General features: G+C 38.0%; 7 protein-coding genes and 1 pseudogene across 9 annotated transcripts; 7 read left to right on the top strand and 1 right to left on the bottom strand.

Annotated features, from left to right (window-relative positions):
- Positions 1–3826: 3826 nt before the first annotated feature.
- Positions 3827–7246, top strand: LOC103320438 (abscisic acid 8'-hydroxylase CYP707A1-like). The gene is made up of 9 exons (XM_008222121.3): positions 3827–4134; positions 4238–4559; positions 4742–4891; positions 4970–5218; positions 5512–5601; positions 5719–5797; positions 6250–6356; positions 6462–6580; positions 6723–7246. Exons 1-9 carry the CDS (start codon positions 3935–3937, stop codon positions 6820–6822), a joined length of 1416 nt encoding a protein of 471 aa, XP_008220343.1. The 5' UTR covers positions 3827–3934; the 3' UTR covers positions 6823–7246.
- A 485-nt stretch (positions 7247–7731) lies between these two features.
- LOC103320335 (Thioredoxin superfamily protein) lies at positions 7732–9331 on the bottom strand. 2 transcript variants are annotated; one of them, XM_089045237.1, is made up of 4 exons: positions 8969–9331; positions 8214–8772; positions 8084–8137; positions 7732–8003 (listed from the first exon to the last, which is right to left on the bottom strand). In XM_089045237.1, exons 2-4 carry the CDS (start codon positions 8637–8639, stop codon positions 7875–7877), a joined length of 609 nt encoding a protein of 202 aa, XP_088901363.1. In that variant the 5' UTR covers positions 8640–8772; positions 8969–9331; the 3' UTR covers positions 7732–7874. The 2 variants fall into 2 exon arrangements, with proteins under 2 accessions (XP_088901363.1, XP_016647486.2); XM_016792000.2 differs by lacking the exon at positions 8969–9331 and having other exon boundaries at positions 8214–8777.
- A 211-nt stretch (positions 9332–9542) lies between these two features.
- SCP2 (sterol carrier protein 2) lies at positions 9543–10320 on the top strand. The gene is made up of 3 exons (XM_008222002.3): positions 9543–9679; positions 9775–9835; positions 9910–10320. Exons 1-3 carry the CDS (start codon positions 9551–9553, stop codon positions 10092–10094), a joined length of 375 nt encoding a protein of 124 aa, XP_008220224.2. The 5' UTR covers positions 9543–9550; the 3' UTR covers positions 10095–10320.
- A 947-nt stretch (positions 10321–11267) lies between these two features.
- Positions 11268–13332, top strand: LOC103320333 (alpha-amylase). The gene is made up of 4 exons (XM_016791999.2): positions 11268–11457; positions 11588–11717; positions 11810–12615; positions 12801–13332. Exons 1-4 carry the CDS (start codon positions 11320–11322, stop codon positions 13059–13061), a joined length of 1335 nt encoding a protein of 444 aa, XP_016647485.1. The 5' UTR covers positions 11268–11319; the 3' UTR covers positions 13062–13332.
- Positions 13333–13453: 121 nt separating this feature from the next.
- LOC107880472 (Tetratricopeptide repeat (TPR)-like superfamily protein) lies at positions 13454–15829 on the top strand. Its single transcript, XM_016791998.2, has one exon. The coding sequence runs from the start codon at positions 13546–13548 to the stop codon at positions 15760–15762; it is 2217 nt and encodes a 738-aa protein (XP_016647484.2). The 5' UTR covers positions 13454–13545; the 3' UTR covers positions 15763–15829.
- Positions 15830–16285: 456 nt separating this feature from the next.
- Positions 16286–19464, top strand: LOC103320332 (protein CYPRO4). Its single transcript, XM_008222000.3, has 2 exons — positions 16286–18096; positions 18966–19464. Exons 1-2 carry the CDS (start codon positions 16402–16404, stop codon positions 19260–19262), a joined length of 1992 nt encoding a protein of 663 aa, XP_008220222.3. The 5' UTR covers positions 16286–16401; the 3' UTR covers positions 19263–19464.
- A 317-nt stretch (positions 19465–19781) lies between these two features.
- LHCA5 (photosystem I light harvesting complex protein 5) lies at positions 19782–21659 on the top strand. Its single transcript, XM_008221999.2, has 6 exons — positions 19782–20043; positions 20156–20288; positions 20566–20678; positions 20877–20981; positions 21132–21220; positions 21328–21659. Exons 1-6 carry the CDS (start codon positions 19826–19828, stop codon positions 21468–21470), a joined length of 801 nt encoding a protein of 266 aa, XP_008220221.2. The 5' UTR covers positions 19782–19825; the 3' UTR covers positions 21471–21659.
- Positions 21660–22397: 738 nt separating this feature from the next.
- Positions 22398–24207, top strand: LOC103320329 (protein HEAT INTOLERANT 4 pseudogene; annotated as a pseudogene). The gene is made up of 2 exons (XR_016123913.1): positions 22398–22535; positions 22985–24207. The product of XR_016123913.1 is annotated as a protein HEAT INTOLERANT 4 pseudogene (transcript).
- The last annotated feature ends 1192 nt before the right edge of the window (positions 24208–25399 follow it).

Below are 25399 nucleotides of genomic sequence, written 5' to 3'. Positions count from 1 at the left end.
TACAAAAGTTCAAAACTAAACCAAACCAAACTATTTACGGTTCAGTTTGATTTTGAAACCATTTGATTTTTTCTTCATCAAAACTAAATCAAATTGACTAATTACGATTCAGATCGACGAATTGATGCCTACCCCTAATTCTTTATGTGAGAGTTCTTCTTTTGTTTACATAATTGGTATTGTAATCTATTATAAGGTTGATATTGGTTGCTAACAATTGGATTTAGCACTTTTCAACAAAGCCTAATGCACTCGTCACGTGTGCTTGCTTAAAGAAGTGTATTGATAAACTTATTTTAGAGTGCAAATAACGTTAATAAATAAGTCATCTTATTCATTTTCCGAAGGAACATTTGAATTTTGATCCCTCAATAACATGCTCTTCCTTTACTAAACTGATGAAGTGTCAAATTAGATTTAGATTTAGATCTATATTATAGACATAGGTGCATACAATGAACCTGAACAAATATACATTAATTCTTGAATATATTATGTACTAATAATTAACAAAAGTGTTGAAGAATATAAGTCTCACATTGGAAATAATGAATGGTTTCCACTACTAATATCACCGATACCTTTTGTGATAAAACCTCACACCTATTGGGCTTTATAGATAGTTAAATTGGGGATAATATCGGTTTTTTAGTAGTTGGTCAATGGCCCGTCTCTTTGAAATTTAACATGATATTAGAGTGGATTGATTGATTGGCCTTGAATTGGGCCTTTACCTTTACCTAATGTGTGGTGTTCACATGTTAGGCTTGAATGTTTACTCATACCCCTTACCCAATACTTGGTGTTCACGTGTTGGACTTAAATGCTTGACTCGATGTGGACTTGGCTCCACGTGTGGCCCACATGAAGGGGCATGTTGAATAATATAAGTCTCACATCTAAACTTGACTAAATAAAATAAAATATATAATGAATGGTGCCCTACTAATATCACCGAGTTCTTTTATGATAAAATCCCACACATCTAGGCTTTATAGGTGGTTAAGTTAAAAACAATATCGGTGTTGCTAGTATTGGACCAATGACCCGTCTCTCAGAAATTTAACAACAACAAAAAAGACCAAAATTAAAATATGATTTTAACATTAAAAAGAGGCATTTTATTTAAGAATGACAATCTAATTTTATGTTTTTATAAAACTTGAAATACAATTCATACTAAAAGAAATAAGGTGAGAATACTGCGCCCATTGTATGAACAAAGTTTGACACTAGTCATATATACTACTGAAAGGAAATGAAGGTCGTATGCTATTTTGGAGAGAGCGAATCTTTCGTGTGTCCCTTCGAAATGATTGAAATTATGTACTCACATATGGCCTACCCATGTCCTCTTCTTTATCGTGCCAAGTTTTTATAGGTCCATAGCCTCATTTTGGCTGGTACTTGCTAATCGTACATTGCAGCTTAATTATTATGTCAATGAGATTCACGCTGTAAAAACCACCTTAATCCATTCAGACTTCCACATGCGCACCTCAAATAAAATTTATTCTTTTAATTTCTTATTATTTTTTCTTTGCCGATCGAACTCACCTTTCTTTGCTGTTGAAGAAAACAAATTGTCTAAACTATAAAAGGGAGAGAATATCTCACGCATGCACACTACGAAAATATCATGAGAATTTGAACATAATATCACTGTTTTATAAATTAATATCCTTTTTAATTAGACTAAACCGTTGGTATTATTCTACACTCTTGAATTCAAAAGCTCACAAAATGTGTAAATCCAAAATTTCATTAACAAGTGTACTTACTAGAGTTTCTTCAAACAAAATATTGTTTTCTTGCATCCAACTAATTATAATCCTACCTCATTTTTCCACCGTCTATCTTTCAGTTTTTTTATTTATCTTTAACATAGAAAGAAAGGTGCCTTAAAAAATCTCACGCAAGATGTGAGCCCCAGGAGAATCCAGGAGGACCACGAGACTGGTCTGATCTGGAAGGTTATAGATGATTAGAATTTTAGAAAAAAAGATGAGCTGGATGCCACTACGGCTATTCATCTCTTCTGTCCCCACCAAAGATTATTGATTATTCCCTCTCCCCCTCTCTCACTACTTTCTATTCATACTTCGACGGTCACCAGAAAACATTCATTAATTTTAAGAGTGGTGATTTTCCTATTCCTTTTTCTCTATTTTATCCACTTACATTCCTTTTTTATAACTAAAAAAGGAGTGTAAGTGAATAAAATAGGAGTGGGAAAATCATTGCCCAATTTTAAATGGACAAAACATTTTATCCAAACTAATATTGGTTTACTCTCTTTTGGTTTTCATATGTCTTTGTAAATCTCTTGAGAAAAGCATATGTTAGTTATAAACCTGTTCAACAGGGTAATGAGTCCAATTTTTTACACTCAATTTCGAATTCATTTTTTTGTAAATTAAATTAATTTAGAGTAATTTAAACTATTGTTTGTATTTAAAAATAAAAAATAAAACTCTCTTAATTGTAATTAATGTGACCACTCTCTCTGTCTTTTGTGATTAATAAATCAAGTAATGCAGCCAAGGCACTGTTTTTTTTTTGGACCTTTCATATTAAGAGGAGCAATAGTATACTAAACTTACACACACTACACGGATACTAGGACTTGAACCCAAGACCTTGCTTGAGGGAGTAAATACTCCAAACTACTATACAAGTGACAGTAGCGGAGCTAGAAATTCTATCAAAGAGGGTCAACTTTAAATAGCTTTATAATTACAGTAAACTTAGTTTTGTCTTCAATTTTGATTTGCCTCCATTTCTAGTAATATCAAGATAGCTTTAATTAATAAGGCCAAGTAAGGCATGCCACTCGTTTTCTATGTTTATGGTAAATTTATTCTTTAGTCAAGTATCTTTACCAAGTTCGTAATTTTAGGAATCAAAATTTGTATTTTTGTGGGAAATAAAAGGAAGAAATACAAGGATCTTGATGATTCATTGAACCTAGTTTAGGAGAAATTTTAGAATAGTTTAGTTCACATTGACAAAAAGAAGAAGTTTTGTTCAGATTCATAGTACTACATTGAATTATTTACTATGAATCTATATGGTTATTTCAAATTCATTGTATTTACTATTGTTAAGTTTTTCTATTGAATGTATGGTTAAAATGTAAAGCTATTCTCTTAAAACCCCTTTATCTAAATAGTCTTTAGTTTGCAGATATGGACTTAGTCAAATTGAGTATAGCATATGTGTTTCCATTGTGCATTGCATCTCCCAGTAGTTTAGATTAGATTAAATTAGAATATCGTTTGTATAAACTAAATAAAAATATATTTAGTTTGTATTATTATTTTTCCTCAATTTTATAAATGTTTTGGACAATGCCATATGTGTTGTATTCAATTGAGTTTACTATCAGATTCATTGTCGAGTTAGAATGAGATCCAATACATTCAAGTTTGGAGTAACTTGGGTTGTTCTATCTTTGTGTCCTTCTTTTCCTTTTTGGCTATTTTGTTTTTCATATGATATTCCTTTCAAGTTCGTTAATTTGCTTGAGCATATCCAAGAAATCAAAGTAGATAGATATGTATGGTGGGAGAAAATTAATCGAGAAAGGTAAAAAAAATGGTTTGAACAGAAAAACAAACCATGTAAGGTGAAAAAAAAAACACATTATGTGTGGAAAGAGTGAATGTCGTGTTACTGTTGTTAAAGATTTATGTACTTTGTTACCCCATGCAACTGGCACACCAAATCTCTAATTGACACTTGTCCTTAATTTTGTCGTGTGTGTCTGTCTCCTCTCTCTCCAATGCTGCTTATATAAGTGCCTCTTTCCCCCTCTCCCCCCAGTGGCTCAAAATTAGCAAAGCATACAAGTCCTCTCTGGTTTTACTACAAAAAGCCACTGACCATTTAACATTCTCACTAGAGAGAGAGAGAGAGAGAGAGAGAGAGAGAGATGGATGCAATTTTCACATACGTTTTCATCTTCCTCCTAACCCTTCTCTCATTTTTAATTTTCATGAAAAGGGACAAGAGAGAGGAGCCCCAGAAAAGGGCTAAGCTCCCTCCAGGGTCATTGGGTTGGCCTTATGTGGGAGAAACTCTTCAGCTCTATTCTCAGGACCCAAACACTTTCTTTTCGACCAAACAAAAAAGGTTAGGTCTCGCTTTCTCTCATGTTCATATGTTTTTATTTTTATTTTTATGATTACATTGAAAGGAATCGAACCTTGAACGTTTTTATTTTATTTACTCTCAGGTACGGGGAAATTTTCAAGACGCATATCCTCGGGTGTCCATGTGTCATGCTGGCAAGCCCCGAGGCCGCCAAGTTTGTATTGGTGACTGAGGCTCACTTGTTCAAACCCACATACCCCAAAAGCAAAGAACTTTTGATTGGTCCTTCAGCACTGTTTTTTCACCAAGGAGACTACCATATTAGGCTGAGGAAATTAGTCCAAGGATCTCTCTCCCTTGACATTATCCGAAATTTGGTGCCTCATATTGAGGCCATAGCTGTGTCTGGCTCAGACTCCTGGGGCGCTGGCCAAGTCATCAACACCTTCCATGAAATGAAGAAGGTGAGCTTATTCCTTATTATTAATGCAAACACAAAATTATATTTGGATCATCAATTCATAAAGCTTAGGTATCTAAAAAGTTTTGTTCATATTTCTTTATTTATTTGTATGATAAAGTTTCTTATCTTTGCCTATGCTTTTTATGTTGACCGACTTATTTTATATTTCTTGAGTGATTCTAGTATTCTTTCCAAGTGGGCATACTTGCAACTTTTGGCCATTTGGAGGCACATTACAAACAAGAACTCAGCAACAACTACACCATCGTGGACAAAGGCTACAATTCCTTTCCCACAAACATTCCGGGAACATCATACAAAAAGGCTTTATTGGTAGGGATTTTTTGTTTTTATTATAAATATTTTATTATTTAATGTGTTTGATACACTAATTAATTGTTCATATAATAGGCAAGGAAGAGGCTAAGAGAGATTCTTGGCGACATTATCAGTGAGAGGAAGGAGAAGAGGCTACTTGAAAAAGATCTATTGGGTTGCTTGTTAAACTCTAAAGATAAAAAAGGTGAAGTCTTAACTGATGACCAAATTGCAGACAACATTTTGGGCGTGCTTTTTGCTGCTCAAGACACCACAGCTAGCGTTATGACATGGATTCTCAAGTACCTCCACGATGAGCCCAAACTTCTAGAGGCGGTAAAGGTATATATTACAATGCTAAAATCAGTCACTTACGCATGAATGATTCATCACCATTAATAAATGTAGTAGGACCACGCTCCACTAATGGTCAGGAATCAACAAGCACACGTTTGGACAAAGTGAAAATCCTATATATATATATATATGTATATGACAAGTTATATACAGCTATAGCCATACCATCATGATTTACTCTTAGCTCTAGAACAACTCACTTTCACTTCATATCTTGTCTTTATCTTTGAAAATAAATTGCAACATGTATATTAATTATGAACTTGCCTAATTTGCAGGCCGAACATAATGCAATTCGTGAATCAAATGAAGAAGGCAACCAACCATTGAGCTGGGCACAGACTAGAAACATGCCAATAAGTTCCAAGGTATGGAATATACATGCACTGTCTCACGGGACAATGTATATTTTGCCAGCAATTCATGGAATGATAGAGTAATAACTTTGTTGCTAACTATAGGGAATTGCGTATCTTCTTTCTCAGGTTGTGTTGGAGAGTTTGAGAATGGCGAGCATTATATCTTTTGCCTTTAGAGAGGCAGTGGTTGATGTGGAATATAAAGGTAATTATAGGACTACATAATATTTTTTATTAAAAAATTTCCACACAATATATCATGCGATCATCGTTTTCCCTACTTTATGAGTGACACATATATACAATAGACTTCGTGTCACTACGATGTAATCATAGGTTACCATTGCTCATTTAAGTGTAAACGCTTCTATATCTAAAGAAACATGTCTCAATAAAACAAATAGAAGACAGTGAAATGTTATTGACCTCAAAAAAAGTGGTCACACTGACTAATGCAAACATAATACTATCTAGCTAAATAACAAGATTATCTATCTAGCTTTATGAAACTAAGGTTATCTTGATTAATGACAACCCCAATACTAATGATCACCACAAACCCTAGTTTCAAGTAAGCATATGTGAATAAATTTGTCCAGCTAGAAAATGATGTGTATGTATTGTTGGTAAATGATTGACTTTTGGAATGTGTGACAGGGTACTTGATTCCAAAAGGTTGGAAGGTGATGCCTTTGTTCAGGAACATTCATCACAATCCTGATTTTTTTGCCGACCCTCACAAATTCGATCCTTCTAGATTGGATGTATGGACGGTGACTACTGTTTCTATTTCCATTATATTCTCCCTCTCATTCTACACCTTTTAATTGAAATTATATCAAAATTTATTTTCGAGTTATATTCCCCAGGTTGCACCAAAGCCGAATACATTTATGCCATTTGGCAGTGGAGTGCATGCCTGTCCAGGAAATGAGCTTGCCAAGCTAGAATTGCTGATTATGATGCACCATTTGGTTACCAAGTTCAGGTATAATAGAAATTCATGTTCAATTCAGACTTTCAGTACCCTCCTAATCGGTTAATAAGTTGATAAGACGCTAACCACTTGTTTTTTATCAGTTAATAAGTTGATACGACACTAAACACTCCTTTTTTTTTTTTTTTGGCAGATGGGAAGTAGTAGGATCCCAAAATGAGATTCAATATAGCCCATTCCCAGTGCCTATCCATGGACTCCCAGCCAAATTTTGGAAAAAATCTACCTGCTAGCTGAGCTGTCATACTCTCCCCAAAATTAACTTTTTCTCATATTCTATGTTTTGGGCTAAGGCACTTTTTTTCTTTTGGTTTTCCTCACTCTAATACTGTTATTAATTTTTGTCATTCAACAAATGTACTCTATGGTTGCGTTTGTTACACCGGATTTGCAAGCATTCCAGGATAGGACTAATTTGGGCCAGTCCCGGTTGTATCAAACACGATTCTATTTAAGAACCAGACTATGGAGGACTGGATTAGAGCCTTTTTAAGTTTCGTTATTTTGTCCGGTGCCAAGGCATGGGCTTAAATAAGCCCCGCCTCTGTTCTTGTTCTTTCTTATGACTGCTGTTATGTGTTCTGGTCTATGGCTGCTCTGCTCACACATGTTACTATACATTACTTCTTTATATAATAACACTATAATTTTATAGTATCGTATTTCTTGGGAACTTTGATCTTAAATACGAAACTTAACATTCTCTTTACTTTAAATACCACCAAAGTTTTTAGATTAGTGACCAATTGAAAATTCAAATGAAAAACTAATATGAATGTTATTAAAATCCAATATGTTTACATTATTTATCACCATACATATTACAATGACAAAAATCTATGCCAAAAAAAAATAAAAATAAAAATAAAATTCACATTTTTCCTTTCGGAAAGGAAAGATTAGGAGAATCCTATTGATTGTAGCTTTCTCCGAACCTCCGAGAAAAGTATAAAAAAAGTTTTGAATGGTACGATCCCTACGTCACCTCTCTCTCGGTAATCTATTATTAATAACTTCTTCCCAAATCTTTTTGCCGTAAGGGAAATACACAACTTGTCTCAAGCTTTCATGGGATCTTTTATTTCGGTCCGAGGAGAAATTACCAAACGTCTAGCGTTCCCTCACACTTGCCGCCAATAAGATTTTGACATCATTTATATACGCTATATATTAGATAAAGTAATGAAATCTCATCCAACATATTACAATCCACACATTAGTCCATAGCACTTATCTTATAACCTATATATATGTTGAGGGACTGGATTGCTATAACTAATGTAGCTCAAGCATCATCTTCTTCAGATGCCGGCGATGTGTATTTACTAATGGCTGCATTAATCCTCTCTTTGTCTCTGGTTGGGAACGCCTCCAAGAGAATCCCATCTTTGTAAAAATGGAAGAGGGGCACCGTCTGCATAATTTCATCCCATCCTAATCAATTTAGAAATGGCACACAAAGACAACCTTGTAGAGTTGATCAAAGAAAGTTACCTTAATTCTAAGTCGCTCTGCAACCTCGGATTGTTCATCGTACTCATCAATTACCTGCAACAAATAGTAGTAGGGCTTTTAGGATTATGTCTTGAGTTGGTAAATGAAAAACTCAGAGCACAATACTCACATTATGCTTTAAGAAGATCACTCCGGTTTCTCCATTGCCAGCTCCCTTGCACAACTTTGAAAACCCCTGCTCTATGTACTTGCAGCTTCCACATGATGTGCGATAAAAATCTACAACGACTAAAGAACCGGTTTTTTTGGCCGTTTCGAGAATTCTGAACAATTCCTCGTCAGTCTTAAATTCTCTAACGCATTCAACTGGACACAGATCATCATCTTCATCAGTCATTTCTGCTTGGTTTACGCTTCTTTCGAATGCGTGGCAACGTGGAATTTTGGCCCTAATAAGACATGATCTAACATGTGTTATCCCAGGAATTGAGGTGGGAAATTCAGAGGGACTCGTTGAACCAAGTTTTGTGTATAGTTTTGTTTCAAAATTGAATGATGCTCTGGCCTTGCCATATAGAATAGTATGACTTTGCATCGGAACGAAACACAAGCTTAATCTAATTTGCAGGATGAGCTATTGATCTTCAGTACATTCTTAAATTTCTATTGTCTTCCACTGGTTGAGTGTGAAAACATCAGGGCCTTTTCTTCAGAAAATTACATTCAACCTGTGACATTTACATACAGAAATGGTGGAAAACTGATATGAAAAGAGAAAAAAGAATGGAAAAAAAAAAACCATGAAACAAATAGCTCCAAAATTCTGATCTATCTCAAGGATATGGTTCTGCAATCTTGAATTGAAAAAAAAATTGCATATAAACTGAAATCAAAGAGATGAATGAGTTGAGTTGAGAGGCTTGCCTCTGGCAGTTGATGAGAAGTGAGGCTCCAATTGCCATATCTGAATTCCGAATTATGCTACGAATGAGAAGAAGACACGACATCATTAACCATATCAGCTCATGTTTTGGGCTTTCAATCATGGCCCTGAAGCCCAGTATGGGCGTTTTCGTATCTTACATGGGCTTAATGGGCTCCTTCGTAATTTTCATGGGCTGAGAGTGAATCCAAACTCTACCCAGAACCAGAAAGAGCGTGTAGGATTATATTTTCGTACGCCCGACCGATTTCCAACTAGCGGAAATATAATCCAATTTATGACGTCATCAAGACCAATTACAACAAACAATGTTATGGGAATGCGTGCCTTGTCCGTCATCTGATCTCTGCCAAATTTGCCAATGCCAATGCCAATGCCATGCTAGCGACTGTGAGGCCCGGTTTGTTCGCGCGTGATCTGAATCTGATGATAATTAAATTCTCAAACCAAACCAACCAAACCAACAAACCAGACCAAATTATTTAATATCTCTCTGGAATTGAATGATAAAAACGACGTAGTTGCGAGGGCACAAGGTAATCGGATAGAGAGAGAGAGAAGCTATGGGGAGCAGCGATCAGCTGAAGTCGGAGAGTTTGCTGGAGCTGATGAAAGAGCACCTGACCACTGATGCCGGCAAACAAATCACAAAGAAGATCGGCCTCGTCTATCAGATCAACATCGCCCCCAAGGTAGGCCCCACCAATCTTCCCTCCCTTCCCTTCCCCAAAATGCCTAAAACTCCATTTCACTGCTTATTTCTCACAATTTCTGAATTGAACCGCAGAAAATTGGGTTTGATGAGGTGATTTTCACCGTTGATCTCAAAAAGGGGGAGGTCAAGAAAGGTTAGGGTTTCTGATTTTGATTAGCTCGGTTTAACTTGAGCTTAATTACTGAAACTATATATCTTGAATTTCAGGGCCATATGAAGGAGGGAAGCCAGATGCAACTTTTTCCTTCAAGGATGACGATTTTGTGAAGGTTGCGCTGGGCAAGATGAACCCACAAGTTGCTTTCATGAGGGGTGCCATGAAGATCAAGGGCAGTCTGAGTGCAGCCACGAAATTTACTCCTGACATATTCCCCAAGCCTGCCAAGATGTGAGGCTTCCGAGTCAGAGGCCGCCAGAGATAAAGTTTGCATTTTTAGGCGTAGACTTGTTTGCTTTGGTTGCCTCAAATGAATTTCTGAAATACTAGGGAACTTGAACTGGAATTTTAGCTTTCCGTTGAGAGAAACTAGAAATCAATTAAAGCTTGTACCCTTTTGATATATGTATGATCATTTCGTACTTAATGCAATAAGCTGCCAATAACAAGCTTCAATCAAAGATTCTGAGGATCTTTCTGTTATGTTATCCATTTTCCTGTGCTCTGTATATTGGTCATTTGCGTTGCTTATTGCCATGGCTTGGGATTTTTCTAGGCTGCCAAAAGTCACCCTTTTTATTTATTTATTTATTCTTGACTATAAATTTGAAATCCTGGTGAGTTGGATACTAGGTTGGAAGCCTCGGTGTGGTACAGTTAGAAGAACTGTAAAAATTCCCAGACGTGACAATTGATTTGACATTGTTTAGGCTCGTGAGAATAAACAACCATTAAAAGTACTCTGTAAGCGTGGCGTTTTTATACTGTGACATGAATGTGCCTCACGCAGTACCTACACGCACCCATTATGACCGAGAGATGCCTGGTAGTGCCTTTGCACATTGAATTTCATCATCCCCTCTCCAGTCTATCCCTTTCTTCCCCATCATAAAATATAAAAAAAAACCCTTCACCCTCTGTCCCGTTAACCTCCAGCCACCGCCTCGGCACCTCACCTCAAGATCTCCTCGGCTCAACGCCAGAAAACAGATATGCACTGTTTTTTTTCTTGATTTACCAAACGCCTTTTCATTCAGAATTTTGAAAAGAAAGTGCTTCTTTTAAGATCACCGCAACCCCAAACTGAGCCTTAATGTGCGGAGTGACGACGGTTAGTTCTTGTCCGATGTCCTAAATGCATTGACTCCAATTCAGTTGCTTGTCACTTTTCATAAACTTTGCCTAACATTTAGAAAGCTGATTGCACTTGGAGGAGTGTATACTTTGTTTGCCCAACACCTACAGCATGACGCGTTGAATTTTTTGCTTCAGTGTATATCTTGTTCCGTCGTCTTTCTAGGACTTGTCCATCAGCATTCGTCTCCCTTGACTCTTCTCTGCTATCTCCTCCATGGTATCTCGTGGTTCAATCTCAGCCAGTCATTTTAGACTGTGTTGCATTTCTAGAACCATGAAGCATCCAAATTGTGTGCCATTTGGTAAATTCAACTCAACCAGATATGAATATAAGATGCCGTCCAACCCATCCCATTGCACATACAACTTCAAAAGGCAATATGAATTTTCTCCTTTCATTCTGCTTTTGCCTCTGCGTTTCTCGTTTGCCATCCTTTGCAACTCCAGCTGTGTTATTTCAGGTAATTAAGCCATGCTCTCTCTCTCTCTCTCCCCTATATTTCATATGCCCACGTGTTTATATGCGTACATGATTATACATGGTTCTAAGTGTTGATTCAAGAACTTGATGATATCATATGACTATGGTAGGGGTTCAATTGGGATTCAAGTAAAAAAGGAGGATGGTACAATTCCCTCAAGACCACCATTCCCGAACTCGCTAGCTCTGGAATTACCCATGTCTGGCTTCCTCCTCCTTCTCACTCTAATGCAACTGAGGGTACTTGCTTCTACTAATCTATTTACTTAATTAACGGAAAATGCCACAGATTCCAACTTTTGTGCGAAATTAATGTGACACTATACGATCAGGATACGACCCGGGAAGGCTATACGATCTCGATGCATCAAGCTATGGAAATAAGGACGAATTGAAGTCCCTGATTGCTACAATGCATGAGAAGGGAATCAAAGCCATCGCTGACATTGTGTTAAACCACAGATCAGCTGTCAAACAAGACGAGAATGGAATATGGAGCATCTTTGAAGGTGGAACGGAAGACGGACGTCTTGACTTCAATGCCTCATTGATCTGCAGAGATGACAATGACCATCCTTTTGGAACTGGAAATCCAGACACAGGGGACAACTTTCCTTACACTGCTGATGTGGACCACACCAATCCAAGGCTACAAACCGAGCTCTCTGATTGGTTGAATTGGTTGAAAACTGATATAGGGTTTGATGGATGGAGGTTGGATTATGTGATTGGATATGGCTCCAGCTTCACCAAGCTCTACATGGAAAAGACTTCACCAGAATTTGCAGTTGCTGAGTATTGGCGTTGGAACATATCAAAAGGGCAGGATGGCAAACTTGACAAGAACCAAGATGCACATAGGAATGAAATAGTGAATTGGATCGAGGCTGCTGGTGGCGTTGTCACGGCGTTCGATTTGACAACCAAGTACATCTTGAATGTTGCTGTGGAGGGTGAGCTATGGAGGCTCAAGGATTCTAATGGAAAACCACCAGGGTTGATTGGGATCAAACCAGAAAGTGCTGTAACATTTATTGACAATCATGACACTTGGTCTCAGGGACTTTTGCCTTTCCCAGATGACAAAGTCCTGCTTGGATATGCTTACATTTTCACCCATCCTGGGACCCCAAGCATAGTAAGTAATACATATCAGTCATATCATCTTACTGAATAGGGAAATGTTGTCTCGTCAGATCGTCTAACAACACACGTAGGTTATATATGTTGTCAGATTATGAATTTAGATAACAGGTTTCATAAATGCATGTATATCTTGAATCTGGTTGATATTTCATTTATAAACCATTTGTTTGGATGCAGTTCTATGATCACTTCTTTGACTGGGGGTGGCCAAAGGAGCCTATACGCAATTTGACTGCAATTAGGGCAAGGAATGGAATAAATTCCGGGAGCAGTGTGACTATTTTAGCTGCAGAGGCTGATCTATATATGGCCAACATTGATGACAAGATTATCATGAAGATAGGGCCAAGATCGGACCTTGGAGACCTTGATCCCACAAAGTCAAACTTCCATGTTGCCACCAGTGGACAAGACTTCGCTGTTTGGGAGAAAAATTGAACTAGAAAGAAGAAAGCTTGTTTCGCTTATGCATTAGAATAAGCCCTATTCAGGATATTGTAACTTAAATAAACAGTTAACGGGGTCTAGTCCATTGTAAAAGGGGTTTGATTTGCAGATCAGTGGTCTCAAGTTTAAACTATAATGACACCTTGATAGTGAGTGCAAGAAACCCACTTAAATAAACAAATTTGTATTAATAAACCAATCTAAATTTAAAGGGATTTACAATTGAATTATCGAATTCAAGTGAGAATCAAATTATCTAAAACTTCTTTATATCCTACCAAAAAATAACTAAGTTTTATATTCGTGGTCAGAAAAATATGTTACATATAATTGTGTTTATTTTTATAAAATTGTGCTTTTTTTTTTATTTGGGGCTTTGATTGAATACAAGTCAAGAAGGTTGACCAACTTATAAGCAAAATTATAAAAGAAGCTGTGCACGCTAACTGTAAAGTCTGGCGCCAAACAGCAGAATATGAACTTGGCCTCTTCTGTTGGTCTCTCTACGAAGCCTAGCCTTCCCCGTTTGCACTCTCTGTTAAACTCCTACATTGAAAGCAGAAATCGAAAGCAAGCACTGCTTCTCTTTCGCCAGTTGTTGGAGTACAATGTGAAGCCCAATGACCTCACTTTCTCTTTGCTCCTGAAAGCCTGTACTTCGTCGTCTTCTTCTTCCTCCTCCTCCTCCTCCTCCTCAGCTTTAAATTCCGTGAATGTTAACAGAGAAGCAAATCAGATTCATACCCATTTGCTAAAATCGGGTGTTGACCGATTCATGTATGTGAGTACTGCTCTTCTTGATCTCTATATGAAACTGGGACGTGTTAGAAATGCTCATAGGCTGTTTGATGATATGCCTGACAGAGACGTTGTCTCTTGGAATGCGTTGATTTGTGGGTTTTCGCGAAATGGGTGTGATTTTGAAGCGTTGAAACTCTTTGTTCAAATGTGTAAAGAGGGATTTTTTCCTCATCAGACGACTTTGGTTAGTTTGGTTCCATCTTGCTGTAGGCAAGAGTTAGTTTCTCAAGGGAAATCTATTCATGGGTTTGGAATTAAGGCGGGCCTTGATTCAGATTCTCATGTGAAGAATTCTCTTACCTCAATGTATGCTAAATGTGCAGATTTGGAGGCGGCAGAGCACTTGTTTGAGGAGATAGTTGAGAAGAGTGTAGTTTCTTGGAATACTATGATTGGTGCTTATGGACAAAATGGCTTCTTTGATGAGGCAATGCTTGCCTTTAAACGAATGCAAGAGGAAAATGTTCCAGCCAATCTGGTGACCATGGTAAGCCTTCTGTCAGCAAATGCCGATCCAGAGTCTACCCATTGTCATGCCACTAAAACTGGTCTTGTCAATGATGCTTCTGTTATTACTTCATTAATTTGCCAATATGCAACACGCGGGAACACAGAATCCGGCGAACTTCTTTACAAGTCCTTGCCTCAGAAGAACTTGGTTTCCCTAACTGCACTTATGTCAAGCTATACTGAGAAAGGTAACCTGTTTCAGGTGATGTCGTGTTTTGCTCACTTGCAGCGGTTAGAAATGAAGCTTGACGCAGTTGCTATGGTTTGCATCCTCCATGGGATGAAAGATCCCATGGACTTTGGTCTTGGACTTGCTTTTCATGCTTATGGGCTAAAGAGTGGGTTGAGTGCTGATTCTTTGGTTGCAAATGGATTGATAAGCCTGTACTCGAGGTTTGACAAGATAGAAACTGCTTTCTCTTTACTTTCTGAGATACATGGGAAAACATTGATTAGTTGGAATTCTTTGATATCGGGCTGTGTACAAGCTGGAAGGCCAAGTGATGCCCTAGAGGTTTTTTTCCAAATGAAAATGTCTGGACACAGTCCAGATGCCATTACCATCTCTAGCTTACTATCTGGTTGTTGCCAGCTTGGGTACTTGCAATTTGGGGAGAGGCTTCATAACTATGTCCTAAGAAACAATCTCGAAGTGGAAGATTTTGTTGGAACTGCTCTTATAGACATGTACATCAAGTGTGGAAGAATAGAGCATGCTGAAAGGGTGTTTAAGAGCATCAAAGAACCGTGCTTGGCAACATGGAATTCAATGATCTCGGGTTATAGCTTATATGGGTTAGAACATGAAGCTCTTGCTTGCTTCTCAGAAATGCAAAAGCAGGGGATAAAGCCTGATAAAATAACTTTTTTGGGAGTTTTAGCTGCTTGTACTCATGGAGGTCTTGTTCAGGAGGGAAGAAAACATTTCCAAATCATGAGGGAACAGTTCAACGTGGTGCCAGATTTGCAACACTATGCTTGCATGGTTGGTCTCTTTGGTCGTGCAGGCTTGTTCGAGGAGGCATTAATGTTCATCAAAAATATGGAAATGGAGCCCGATTTCGCAGTTTGGGCAACCTTGCTGAGTGCGTGTTGCATCCATCAAGAGGTGAAGCTTGGGGAATATGTTGCCAAAAAGTTGTTTTTCTTGGACAGTAACAATGGTGGGTTCTTTGTGTCGATGTCAAATCTTTATGCGGTTAAAGGAATGTGGGATGAAGTAGCTAGGGTGAGGGAGATGATGAGAGAGACTGGAGGGGATGGCTGTTCAGGAATTAGTGTTATTGAGATGACTTTATTGGAAGACATGAATGTAAACTTAAGCTCGAGCAAGTCTAGTTTGAATGCAAATGCTTGGCAACCTCTACTCTCTCTATATTAATCGCTAGTCCTGACTCCTGATTACGGTCGTTTCCATATTTTCAAAATGAAAATTACTCCGATATAAATATTGTGGACTTCATTAAAAGTAACATTTATTGTGTGAATATTAACATTACATCGACATCTCACGTTATGTTACAATTATAACATAATAATTTTTCTTGAATAAGACTTAGAAAATATAGATTTCATATCGATTCATCTTAACCTTCATTCAAAATGTTCCTTCAGGAGACATAACAATATAGATTGTCTTCGAGAGGACTTCAATTCATTAACTAGACCACAGATGGTTCAATAGTCGTTAAACCTTCCTTCGGTTCTCATTAATTTATTTGAAAATGCATTCTGCACATATTACTTATGATTAAAAATGGAATGCGTGACATGAAAAAATTGGTTTTATAATCTAATTTTAAAAACTTTATTTGGATAAAGCCCAAATAGACCAAGATCCGACCCATTTAGAAATTATCCGTTCTGCCCAATCGCCCTTTCAAACCTTTCACTTTCAGAAACCCTAAAAACTGCAAAGCGCTCCCATTTCAAATTTCAAATTTCAAATTTGAACCTCAAAATACCATCTCTGTTGACTGTTGAGAGTTGGGACGCCAAAAAACTTTCCGCCTTTGCATACATGTTCCAGTTCTTACCTTTCACAAAAGGCAAAGCTACGACAATGGGTGGGGCTCCCAGCCGCGAAGATCCTCAGCTTTCAGATTCTGACGAAGAGCAGAGTGAAGAGGAAGAGATCTACGAGGACGTAGAAGAAAGTGTCGAGGAAAAGCGTCGGAGATCGGCGGAGCGTGGGCCCAAAACCCCGTCGTCGGTGGACGAAGTAGACGCCATGCTCAAGGCTTTGAAGCTCAAGTACAACCCAAATGTCAAAAATCCGGTCAAGCTCTACCATTTTGTCGCTGGAGACACCCCTCAAGCCAAAGGAAAATGGGTAACCTCCGAAAAGCTCACCTCTTACTCTTTTAGAAAGACCTCTAGAATGGAAATTGATAATGACGAAGATGGTGAGGAAGAAGACGAATCTGATGAGGAAGGCGGGGATTCCTGGTGGATTTTGAGTGTTGGTGACCCTGACAAGATTCGGGCTAAAGTTAAGGTCTCGGACGAAATGCAGTTGAATGGCGATCAACGTCGTGTTGATTTTATTGCCTGCGCACCAACGCGAGGTGTGTGGGCAATGAAGTTTTATACTGATGAGGACTATAGGGCGTTTGTTGCAAAATACAAAGATTGTTTGTTCGAGAACACGTATAGGTATGAGGCCACAGATGAGAACAGGGTTAAGGTTTATGGGAAAGATTTTATTGGGTGGGCAAAGCCGGAAGTGGCTGATGATTCGGTGTGGGAAGATGCAGAGGATAGTTTATCGAAGAGCCCAGGCTCCGTAACACCATTGAGAGCAAATGAAGACTTGAGAGAGGAGTTTGAGGAGGCTTCCAATGGTGGTATACAGAGCTTGGCATTGGGTGCATTGGACAACAGTTTCTTGGTGGGGGAGTCTGGCATTCAGGTTGTTAAGAATTTTAGTCATGGAATTCAGGGGAAAGGTGTTTATGTTAATTTTGATGATGGAGGTTATAGAGGTGGTTCAAGTTTGGCACGGTCGACACCTAGGAAGGCTCTGCTAATGAAGGCCGAGACCAACATGCTCCTTATGAGTCCTATGAATGAAGGGAAGCCTCATACAACAGGTCTCCATCAGTTTGATATTGAAACTGGGAAGGTTGTTACAGAGTGGAAGTTTGGGAAAGATGGGACTGATGTTACAATGAGGGATATAACAAATGACAGTAAGGGAGCACAGTTGGACCCTTCGGGATCAACATTTTTGGGATTGGATGATAACAGGCTTTGCCGGTGGGATATGCGTGATAGGAAAGGGATGGTTCAGGACCTTGCAGCTGCTAGTGGCCCTGTTCTCAATTGGAACCAAGGGCATCAGTTCTCCAGAGGGACTAATTTTCAGTGCTTTGCTAGCACTGGTGATGGCTCAATTGCTGTTGGGTCCCTTGATGGAAAGATCCGGTTGTATTCGAGCAGTTCGATGAGGCAGGCGAAAACAGCTTTTCCAGGCCTTGGCTCGCCTATTACTCATGTGGATGTTACCTTTGATGGGAAGTGGATTTTGGGAACAACTGACACCTATTTGATCCTCATCTGCACCATCTTTACTGATAAGGATGGGAGGACAAAGACTGGTTTTGGTGGGCGTATGGGAAATAGAATTTCAGCTCCAAGACTGTTAAAGCTGAGTGCTGTGGATTCACATTTAGCTGGTGTTAATAATAAGTTTCGTAATGCTCAGTTTTCGTGGGTAAGTATACATTTTGAGTCTATTAGAAATACTATATGTTTTGTGTGGGAGTTTGTATGTATTTGTTGGTTCTTTTCTTGGTGGTGCTGAATTTTTTTGAATCTATCTACTTTAATCTGCATGATTTAGTGGACTGGGTACAAATAGCAATAATAGAAAGTACATGTGGTCTACGAGTTAGGGTGCCAAAGTATTCTGACTCTGGTACTGATCATTCTGCTCCCTTGTTTTTTTTCCTTTCGTTTTCATGAGTTAGTATGTACGTGGACAGTCCGCTTGAGATGTGAATCTTGGCATCATTTTTTATTTAGTATATGATTTATTGTTTAATTACTTAAGAGGGAGGCTGGGATTGGTTTTACTTAGCAGGTTTCTCCAGGTAGTCCTCTGATGGATTTGAACTAATTTTTCTGGCCCTTTTTGCCTTTTATTGCCCTAGTAGTTTGTAGATCAAGAACTCTGATTGCTCTTCTGTTGATTTAACTAAATCTCAATCAGGATCTTTTCCATAGTAATGGGATGGATATAACTTCTAATAATGCCCAATTTTATTTGCTTCTAATGACTTTTGGAAGATTTGAGAACAAGTGTGTCCAAGATCGTTGTCTTGCATGACTTTTTGAAGGATTTCTGTACTTTGATGATGTTAGGACTGATTTTGGTTGATTGGAACATTGTCCTTGCATAACATGTCATTCCTTTATTAAGATAATGAGTTGTGGGTGGGTGGGGGTTCACCAAATGAAGTTGAGCGTAGGTCTGTTTATTTATGTATTTTCATTTAATAATACGCGCAATACATCTTTTTGTGAACTCAGCTTGCCTTTTCTTGTAGTTTGGTGATGATCTTGTTTAACATTATTGTTTAGGTCACTGAGAATGGGAAGCAGGAGCGTCATTTAGTTGCAACTGTGGGCAAGTTTAGTGTGATTTGGAACTTTCAACAGGTGAAGGATGGTTCACATGAGTGCTACCGTCACCAGGAGGGCTTGAAGAGCTGCTATTGCTACAAGATAGTCCTTAAGGATGATTCCATTGTTGACAGTCGCTTCATGCATGACAAATTTGCAGTTACCGACTCACCTGAGGCGCCACTTGTGATTGCAACCCCGATGAAAGTTAGCTCCTTCAGCATATCCAGTAGGCGATTATTTTCAGAGACATGAATGACCCTTCATCTGCTTTCAGCTTTCTTTGCTGCATTGATGAAGTTTCAAATACTTTGTTTAGAGCTTCCAAATTGTATTTTATGTTCTTCGATTAGGTATGCTTCTGTAATGAATTATGTCTAATTGTACTCACTTTTCGAACAATGTGTAATCATGACTTGTGATATTCAGTATCTAATGGAATATGTTGTTGATCTAACGATTTGCAAGTGGTTCCATGTTCTTTAGATGTAATTCTTAATGAAGCATGATTTGCCCTGTTTCAATACATAGAGAAACCAAAACCCCCTCAAACTAATTGACTGTGAAAATCAAATCCGCCTCAAACCCTCCCTGGTAATTTAAAGTCCATTACACTACAGCCTCTAATAGCTAGGTGCAGGAACCCAGCATTTTCCCTTTCTCAGGGGTGTTTTTGTAATCAATCCTTAATTGCTAAATGTTATGTTTGTGTGGACCCTCTTTTTATTTTTTATTTTTACGTAGTTATATATACATGAAAATTTGTGGACCTGGTGTTCCAGTAAAGTAGCTGGAGATAAAAAGATAGAAGCAGAGAAATGGCAGCTGCAGTGGGGGGGAGAGGTTTCCTTGTGCAGCCATGCTCTTTATCCTTTGTTTCTAATAAGAACGTACTGAAGCACTCATTTGGTGCAGCAAACACTTGCTGGCATGTCAAACCAGCAAAACCTCAAGGTTTCGCCCGACACGTGGCGCATGCCCAGCTGCGCCCTACATGGCTCCCTGGGCTCGACCCCCCACCCTACCTTGATGGAAGGTAAGTCCCTCAAGAAGCTGTTCATGTTGGTTTCATTTTTATTGCTTTTTTCCCCCTTGTTTAGCTTCACCCTCTGTCTCTCTCTGGAGGGGAATTTCGTCTTTTCAATTAGCTTGGCTGGGGATTTTGGGTTTGACCCGCTTGGGCTTGGGGAGGACCCGGAAAGCTTGAGGTGGTATGTGCAGGCAGAGCTGGTTCATGCTCGCTTTGCAATGCTTGGAGTTGCAGGAATTCTTCTAACAGATGTCAGTAGTTTCAAACCTCTTGTCTTTCAATAGCTTCATTCTTTTTGGCTTTGAAATCAATAGAAACGTCCACATAAATTTCAATTATTTGACGTTAATGTCTACCACATATTGTAGATAAAAAGTTTGAGGCCAATGTGTAGGATATATATATATGGAGTTGAAACATAGCAATCATTGTGGATAAAATAGAAAAAACAACCCTCTTTTTTCTAAACTCTAGATCAATTTGTCATGTTTTTGCAATGTTGATGATCATTTTAATACTTTGCTGCAGTTATTGCGTGTAACAGGGCTTCTCAGTATACCAGTTTGGTACAAAGCAGGTGCAGTAAAATTTGGCTTTGCCAATACAGAGACTCTGTTCCTTGTCCAACTAATCTTGATGGGGTAAATTCTCTACCCAGTTTTAACCATTGCCTTGATGATTTACTGAAACTTTTTCTTTCATCAAGTCAAGAGGGCAAGTCATAATGCAGAAAACAATTAATGATTCACATTTTACCATTAAAGAGAGTTCTCTATCTTCTCTTGTGATTTCATGCATGCAGCTCTACTTATGTTCTGTTTTCCTCCTGATCTGTTTAGATTTGTTGAAACTAAAAGATACATGGATTTCAAAAGTCCAGGATCTCAAGCCCAAGACGGTTCCTTCTTCGGATTGGAAGCTGCACTAGAAGGTTTAGAACCTGGGTAATCTTATTTGACTCAGAACAAAGTTACCATCTTCAGTTTTAAGATAGTAAATCCATGATCTTAGCAAGAACATGTTGGTTCCACTTCCACCAAAAGAAAAAAGGTATTTAAAGTTAACATGGATTTATGTGTCTTATAAATTATCAGATATCCTGGTGGGCCTTTGTTAAATCCTCTTGGTCTGGCAAAAGATATCAAGAATGCTCATGAATCGAAGCTTAAAGAGATTAAGAATGGTACAATGTGTTTCTGTGTTTTTATTATTATAAAATAATAAATCTCTGCAATTTCATGAGTTTTCTTGTTTTCCAGTTTGACTGTTGTTAAATTCTCTTTGTTGCAGGGCGCCTTGCAATGGTAGCCATGCTTGGCATCTTTGTGCAAGCTTCTATTACTCATGTAGGACCAATTGATAATCTTATGGAGCACCTATCCAACCCATGGCACAGAACCATTGTTCAGACTCTTGCTAACTCTGCTTCTTAAATGTAAATCCAAGTTGGTTTTCCGCATCAGATATAATATGATGAAATGAAATGCACATCCATTTATAAGTCCCTTCGGCTTTCCCTTCCACTTTTGAAGAAAGATTAAACATTGGTTTTTGTGCCAATGATATTGTATTGTTTTAAAACCAGCATCATCTTTGGTCTTGTGTTGATTGTGCATGTTGGACATGGATCACAATGTCTAAACATAGAGAAGCACAACTGAAATATTTTGAGCACGTCCATAATATCGCCACATATTACTAATCCACATGTGTAAATAAGGATAGACGACGTGGTCATGTTTTAGAAAATAATATCAATAAATAAAATATATTATAATATAGGTAAATTCTAAACGCTAAATCCTAACCACCGTTTGGAGGAGGGAAAAAAATAATGCGGAATTGAGCTAAAAGTCGGGAATATAAGAGAAAAAATTGACAATTCCCAAATTTGGCAGCTTAAGCTCAGAATTTATTAAATTAGGCATGGAAAAAATTATGGAAATTGAGGCATCAAATTCTTGAGTTTAATTTCCACCAAAATATGAGTCATTTCACAATTTCTATAGTGCAATTTAAAAATTCGACGTACATAAATCCAAACACTGAAATCTTTAATTGCTAGAAATTGAAATGTTGGAAATTAAATTCCGTCAGTTTACAATTCTATGTAATTTTCAATTTCTTCATCCAAACGAAGGTTATTTGTCGATGTTACAGGCACACTCAAGAATCTCCAACAGATTCTTAGAAAAAAAAAAACAAAGAATCTCGAACTGTTGGGCTCAAATATATTTCGCTGCTGTGTCAGGTTCTGGGTCTTAAAGCTAGGCCCATATCTGACTCTAGGTCTGGTTAAGCCAAAGTTAGGCCCAACGGGCCAAATGAAAAAACCTAACGGTTGGCCTGCGTCGGTTTCACGCAAATAACCAGACGTTCAAAATTCAAATCTCAGCTGTGGTCTTTAAAGAAGGAAAGAAAGATTGATTTGAGTTTCACATTCAATCTTCAGACAAGCCAGACTGCGCAGAAGTTTCCCATCCAAAAATCGAACTCAGGTTAGTATTGTTTTTTTGTTCCTTATGGTAATATTCTGCAGAAGTTTTGGGTTTTGATTTGGGGTTTTAGGGTTTTCTAGGGTCTTTGATTTGTGTTTCCTTTGGGTTCTAGGGTTTTCTATTTCCTAGCTCCATTGGGAAACGATGCTTTAAATGATTTTGTATTTGGATTAGGTTTTATTCTGTATATAAAGCGATGAATGTTTTGATTTTGAGATAAACTGCTCTTCGGGTGCCTTTTCAGATTTTGGCTTTCCATTATATATTCGATATATAAGTTTCAAGTTAGGTCATTGATTGCTCTGATATTGTTCTGGAAATTATTTCGCAAAATTGTACAAGAGCTTGGTTTGTCTATTTATTCGATTGTGTTCTCATCTCAAGACTACGAACCCCTAACCCTAGGTCCCTAGCTCTGATTTTTTATATTTGTCTGTGTCTCTTTGTAGAATACAATGAGGAAAGGAGCTAAGAGGAAGGTCAGCCAGAGAGAAGACAACAAGGAAAACTCGACCAAGCCAGACAACCACAAAGAACATCCCAGCAAGGCCAGCACTCGATCAAAGCGGGTCAAGGCCTCCCACCCTGAATCCGAGCCAGAGTACTTGGAGGAGCCCCGCAACTTGGAAGATCTCTGGAAGGCTGCTTTTCCTGTTGGGACAGAATGGGATCAATTGGACGCGGTGTACCGGTTCAAGTGGGATTTCTCAAATCTGGAACAAGCATTTGAAGAGGGGGGCAAGCTGTATGGGATTGGGAACAACAAAGTCTATCTCTTTGGTGGTACAGAGCCCCAACAAGTTCCTTTCAAGGGTAAATTGGAAATTGTTTACATACCTATTGTGGTGGCTGTTGTATCTCCTTGCCCACCTTCTGATAAAATTGGGATCAAGTCAGTTCAGAGAGAGACTGAAGAAATAGTTCCAATGAAAGAGATGAAGATGGACTGGGTTCCATATATTCCTCTGGACAAGAGAGACCGCCAAGTTGTGGAATATGGGCGAAAATCTCCTCAAATATTTGTGTTGGGATGCACTCAGAGAAGGGCTGCTCTGAAGCACATGAAGATAGACCGTCTAAAGAAATTTGATTACTGCTTGCCATATTTGATGCCGATCAAGGAAGAGGAGCTTGAGCTGAGCACTGAGGTGGACATACTTTTCCCAGCAGAACCAAATCCACCGGTTTACTGCGTATTTGATTGGCAGTTTGATGAAGTTGAGGAGTTTGCTGATGATCGGATAAAAGAAGAGGAACTATCGGCTGATCAAAAGGATGCCTTCATGGAGTTTGTCAAGGAGAAAGTACGCCAGCAAAAGAGAGAGAATCGAGAGAAAAAGGAAGCCCGCAGACAAGCCTTTGAGAAAATGAGTGTGGAAGCTAAAGCAGCATTCGAAAATTTGAAGTATTATAAGTTCTATCCGGTGCAAACAGCGGATACTCCTGACATATCAGCTGTTAAGGCTTCATATATCAATAGGTACTACAACAAGGCTCATGAGGTTCTCTGATTTCACCAAGATCCTTGTTTGGCCTGTGCCTCCTACTGTTGCTGCAGTAATTGAACCTTTAGGCTCATGAGGTTCTCTAATTAGTCCAAATTTTTGTAATCTTTTTGTTATTTGTACTCATCGGAAATTATATGAACACAAGGTTTTATTTCCTCATTTAAGTTGGACTACTTATTGTTACGATCTCCTTTGCTAATAAGAACTACATAAAACCCAACTTCACTTGGGTGCTTCTCCATTGCAATCTTGAGTGCTTGCTATTTCCCATATTCAATTGTTCTTCCAACTTGCCCGTGCTTTTCAGCTCAGACTCCTCAATTTGGGAATTTGCTGCTGCAAATCTCGTGTGAGCAAATCATCAACTAACACCCCATTGGTAGTAGCCCATATTCATTGACTTGATGATTTGTTGAATCTTTTCCCCATCAAGTTAAGACTAAACCTGACACAGATGTGTTCCTGTCATTTTCGTTCCATTTGAGATTATGATCAATTCAAACTCGACACGTTAACTTGTCATACTCAAGTATATAAACCGAAACACATTCGCAAATTTTGCATATCATGTCGTGTTTCACCCATTCTTCTCCCCTCTCCTTTCTTTGTATCGAACCACCCAAGTATGAAGTGTTAAATTTCAAATAATATCTAGTCCAATTGTGATTTGGTGTAAAAATATTCATGTTCCTGACTGATTAATTTTAATATTTCAGTGTTTGTGTGTGTATGTATATATAATGAGCTTCGATTGAGAGATTCTTCAAATAAGTTTATTTGAGAGACACCCTTATAGGGCCCACCATATATTGTATTTCATTAATCAAAATCGTCTATCTTGTAAATATTCATTTGAAGATCATCTCTACGAAAAATCACTTGAATCCGATATCATTTGACCACTCAATTGAGTTATTGAAATTTTAGTACTTTCTTAAAGCACCGTGTTCATTGATTTTTGTAGGACACAACTGGATATCGAAATGGTTTTTAATTTGTCTAATTTTTTGCCAGGATAATCTATGAATGTAGACTTAAAAAAAGATAGTTTGGATCATTGAAAAAAAATTCTTAGGAGATATTAAAAGGTGTCCCTCAAATAAAATTATTTGAGAGATTCCTCAAAAAATTCAAATAAAATTATATATATCAAGGTTGCAGTAAAACTATGAGATTGATTCTTGCATTGTTTCCTTTTCCCTCAAATGGGAATATCACCAACCTAATGAGTTCACAAGGCCTCATAATGAGAAAACTCGCACAATAGCTTGAATTGAAACTCTCATTAATTTAACATCATTATACCACATGATGGTCACTTACCTTTTTTTTTTAAAAAAAAATTTTAAAAAAACC

Source organism: Prunus mume, linkage group LG2 (genome assembly GCF_029339155.1).
Source record: "Prunus mume cultivar Tortuosa linkage group LG2, ASM2933915v1, whole genome shotgun sequence".
In the NCBI taxonomy this organism is placed as follows: Eukaryota; Viridiplantae; Streptophyta; class Magnoliopsida; order Rosales; family Rosaceae; genus Prunus; species Prunus mume.
This window is presented reverse-complemented; position numbering and strand designations above follow the sequence as displayed.